The sequence below is a fragment of the Morone saxatilis genome, unplaced genomic scaffold (assembly GCF_004916995.1).
Source record: "Morone saxatilis isolate NCDOM2014 unplaced genomic scaffold, NCSU_SB_2.0 Contig21, whole genome shotgun sequence".
Classification (NCBI taxonomy): domain Eukaryota; kingdom Metazoa; phylum Chordata; class Actinopteri; family Moronidae; genus Morone; species Morone saxatilis.
Window position 1 is genome coordinate 17,950,287 of NW_023339774.1, and position 4,864 is coordinate 17,955,150.

General features: G+C 40.4%; 1 protein-coding gene and 1 non-coding gene across 2 annotated transcripts in view; both read right to left on the reverse strand.

The window, feature by feature from the left end:
* Nucleotides 1-699: 699 nt before the first annotated feature.
* LOC118333135 lies at nt 700-834 on the reverse strand. The gene has a single exon (XR_004796956.1). It is a non-coding gene; the product is annotated as a small nucleolar RNA SNORA17 (small nucleolar RNA).
* A 2,868-nt stretch (nt 835-3,702) lies between these two features.
* The window catches only part of mrps2 (mitochondrial ribosomal protein S2), a 2,572-nt gene continuing 1,410 nt past the window's right edge, over nt 3,703-4,864 (reverse strand). The window contains exon 4 of the mRNA XM_035667605.1: nt 3,703-4,552. Within this exon, the coding sequence (XP_035523498.1) occupies nt 4,006-4,552 (547 nt within the window). The 3' untranslated portion in view covers nt 3,703-4,005. The remainder of the gene's footprint in view (nt 4,553-4,864) is intronic.

Below are 4,864 nucleotides of genomic sequence, written 5' to 3' on the forward strand. Positions count from 1 at the left end.
ATTCATGGATGACTTGAATAAAACCTTACAGAAAGACAAGATCATACTTTGTATGCTTTATTAAACAAATTGCCACCACAGTACCTAGATTTTATCCAAACAAAGATAAAGGACAATTAATGAGATCTACCACTAGACCAGTCAGCTCAAGCAGTAAAGTAATATACCAGCTTACTTGAATGGCAGAATTAATTTATAGGCACAGCTGAATATCAGAATAACAGAAATAGTCAAGGGATAAATATATGTGTTGAGGTGATAAACAGTGTAAAAAAAACCTCTGAGCTATGCAACAGAAGTATTTTTAATGACGTATCTTTTGATAATTGAAATGAGCGGTCTGGGCACTGCTATGGCAATGTCAGCTAAAAGGTATTGGTTTAATTTCCCCAGTGTGTTCGTGTAGTGGAATAAAACACAATATATAGCTTGGTCAACAAAATATGACTTTATTTAAGGTTTATACTGCTGTCTTGAGACATGCCCTAATACTTTTAGGCGTGTCTTGAAGCACTTGTTTCAAACTGTTCAGATTTAAAATGCTCCCTTTCTTTCCACCATGTCTTCAGGGAATACTTATCTGCAGATGGCTTCAAATGTCTTGCTCTAAGCCCGAGGTACTGCACTGTGAAGACAAAATCAGACTTTAGACATTTGGTTATGTTAGTTTAATCTTTTACCAGCTTTCCAATAAAGTGATCTGTTGGACTACATCACTCCAAACCCCCACTGTTGGAGGTATTGAATGCAGATGATAATGTAAGCCTTTTATTCTCTGCCACCTTATGACGCAGGCTCAACACGATGTCGGACTGCAACGCCTCAAGGGGCATGTTGGACAAGAGCAAAGGAAGCTCAGGAGCAAATAGTCTGCAAGTCAAGTGAATACTCACCTTCCCACGCAACTCTGCTGCTGCTCCACAGGTTAACCTGGTCCATCAAAGGTGGACCCCGGTCCTCTATATGACGAAGACCTTCGTTAGAATGGAGAATAAAGGCAAAATGTTTAAAGCCAATTAACTGCATTTTAGTCCTACTCCCTGTGCCTCTTAAAGTCTCTTATTAACTTCAAATGTGGATGTACTGCACATTATCTTTTCAGAATAATAATAATAACAAATAAAAATAATAAAAAAGACCCTTTCTTACAGTTTTGAATGTGAATGTGTAATGAACATAGTTGGTGTCACTGACACAAACAAAACAGGAGAAAACTGTTATTCAGTTTCACAGTAACAACATGCAAATAGTGGTTACAAGGTTGATTCGCTCATTACTGACAGGGTGACTGACAGGGAAACAGACCAACGTGCAAGATTAACTGAAACAGTTGTCGGGACACTGTCATCCCGCTGGGACTGATAGATGTTTTTGCTATAAACAAAACGAAATACCACTGACTGTGAGTTCATGGGAACACATCTGTCGTGTGGTAAACTGAGTAAAAGTATCTGGCCCGGTTCCATACCCAAAGCCCACCACACAGTGGCAATTGAGCCATCGTGAGCCAGTTACTTACTGTCTGCCCACTTACTGCACAACAGAGACATAGCAGTCAGAGTTGAGTCTCAAGGGGCAATATTAACCCTGAAGTGCCAAGTTACAGAGTCAATCATCAACAGGAGCAGCTACCATGCTCTGAAACGCCGTCATCTGAGTGCCTGAGATCAGCCGTCCTCGTGAGGGAAAAGCCTCGTATCCTCTCGCTGTGCATGTGCCTGCATGAACAAGAGCAAAACAAGTATTGCTTTTTCCACTGCCAGCTTTCTCTACTAACTCCAATCTTTTATTCATCACCAGACGTTTGCATATTAAACCGATGGCAGCAGGGAACCATTTCAATTTGAGTAAAATTCTGATTTATACGAAGCTGAAATGATCAGGCGATTACCAGAATATTATTAATAAAACTATTTTAATTTAAACAATAATAATGGCGATTTTAAAACAACAGTAGCAAGTATTTACAGGTTCCAGATTCTCAAATGTCTTTTTTTCCCTGTTTTTTTTTATTTAATGCTAAAAGAGTTGATTGAATACATTTGGGTTCTGGACTGTTTGTAGGTCAAAACAATGCTCATCACCCCGGGCTCTGCTTTTCACTATTAGCTTTTATTGACCAAAGTATTGATTAATCAAGAAAACAATCGCTAGATGAACAAAATCATTAGTAGCATCCCAATTATCATTCAGTATGAAACACTGTCCCTCCCCATGGTGTCATTTAGAAGATTATAAAACAGGCGCCTACCACCAGGGGGCGACAGGTCATTTTATCCCCCCCCCCGGTTTTGACATTTCTCCCCACCCAAAAGTTGACTAGAAGAATTAATACTTAAACTGTCCACATATCCAAGCCTCCTTATCCAACCACCGACCAGTGAGCGCTACAATCAACCACTTTGGATTAAGCCGTGAAGCTCTTCACTGTGATGCCGACTGTAATGTAACTTGAGATAGCCCAAAACTTAAAATAGCCTGTTGCTTACCACGTGAAAGGCAGGTTGCCCCACACCGCTAAACTACACGAGGAACAACTCTTACATACAGGTCCAAGCGTTTATCTGAGAGTAAACCCCGACTGTGATGAACAGTCATATTCATATTAACGTTACACACGTCAGAAGTGGACATTCTCTAAGTCGTGTTTTCAAGTTCATGCCAACATTAAACTGATGAAACGCGTTACATTTGTATCCGTTTTATCAGTAACATGTGATACTAACGTTACATAGTACATTACAGCGGTTATTAACTTGTGTCTTATGCATACAGTTGTGATACAGTCACACACACACCACTCACCATTTTATCCTCGCAGCAGTTTCCCTGGCGGCCAGTGAAGGTCGATACAAGAACACTAGCTGTACGGAAGCTGAGAGTGGCCAAACCTGATCTACTTCGCGAACAGCCCATTGTGGAGTAATAGGCGTCATATAGCGCACTTATTATAAACTAAACGACTAGCTATTTATATAATAGCAATAACATAGCAATTGTAATGCTCATGTTCAGGATAAACATCCCTTATGATACTGATTTCTAAAATCATCAAACAGTGGCTGGAATTAAATACTTACCAAATGAACAGATGACGAAATGGCAATCAAAATGTATATTTTCTTAGAAATGGCTTTTAATGAGTTTCGGAGTATAGCATACACCTTATTTATTTTAAATACCATCTGGCTAACCTTCAGCAAAGGTGCTGTTATTCTTGCATGTGGGTAGAAATGTTATTTCTCAACACTCTGTAATACACAAACTGAAGCTGCAAGTAGTTGATAAAAAGGAAATTCAATCTATCTGCATTGATTTATAGTCAACTCTGATTATTTTTCCAACCTTCCCTGGTTCCATCTTCTCAAATGTGAGGATTTCCTGCTTATTATTAGATTATATCATAGTAAATTAAATATATTTAGACAAGCAATTTGATGAAAGTCATTTTGGACTGTGGGAAAAGATAATAGGCCTCTGATAATTTTGTGGGATAATTGAAAAGCATTGTAATGTTTACATACTTTTTCACAACTGTCTCAAGAGGCTTTATAACATCTTGTGACATGCTGCAGCACATTCAGTAATCAAACTAGTGTTTAGATATACTCCCACATACTGCTGTAAGTTACTGAGTTTAAGCGTGTTCTTGCTGCATCTATACCAAACCGGATCTAGAGTTGGAAATATGACACTGCAATATCAGTTCGAGGGTGTAGTTATTATTTGGGTCATGTTCTACAACCTTTGACCACTAATATGTTTACAACAATAACACGTTTTTTTATAGCAGTTTTTATAGAACAATGTTAAATTATAACCAGAAGACCATGTCACAGAAACAGGATTCATGATTGTACACACAAATTGAGTTAACAGAAGTCAGTCCAAAACACCAGCGTCAGATCTTTCCCAAATGCAGACGGATGATAAAGGGGGAGCAGCAGACGGTCTTGACTTTTCATAAATGCCTTTCTAATGTCTCTTATTTAAGAACATGTTATGTCACGAGCTCGGTGTGGATGATGCCGACAGGCCTTGCAGTATCTCCATCTGTCTCCTTTTTTCCTTGGCACGGTTGATAGTCGTCCTGAATAAGCGACAGTACAGCTCCATGGCAGCTGGAGTGTCATCGTTCCCAGGCACGGGGTACGTCACCAGGCTGGGGTTGCAGTTAGAGTCCACCACACCCACAGTGGGTATGTTCATCTTTGCTGCATCTCTGATTGCCAAGTGTTGCTGAAACACATTGTTGAGGGTAGAAAGGAAGATGATGAGGTCTGGTAAGCGGACTCCTTTGCCGTACTGGATGGAGGAGTTGGTAAGGAGGCCGCCGTGCCAGTACCGCGTGTGGGCGTACTCCCCGCAATCCTTAGCAGTGCTCTCCACCAGGTGGCCAAACTGACGCCGGCGGCTGACAAACAGTATGATTCCGCCACGATACGCTACATGGGCAGTGAAGTTCAGGGCTTGCTGAAGGTGCTCCACAGTCTGATCCAGATCAATTATATCTTGATCCAAACGGCAGCCATAGAGATAAGGCACCATAAGCCTATGAAAAAGAGAATTACAGACAAAAAATTAAAATGGGAAGTTGATGGCACATAAATCTGAGTAGGATTCTTATTTTATTATTTCATATATGAAATTGCAGTCACCCATTCATTTTTCTAGCTTTGCACCACTGCACTGAATCTGAAATGAAACAATCTTCAAGTTTGAAGTGCTGAGACTCTGCTTTAAGGGCGTTCACATCCATAGCTGGTGACTACTTACAGCTCTTTTTATGCACAGACCCCAGGTTTACACCAAGCAGCAGGACAAGGGGTCCCGAACAAACACCTACTCATGAGCAGGTGGCATT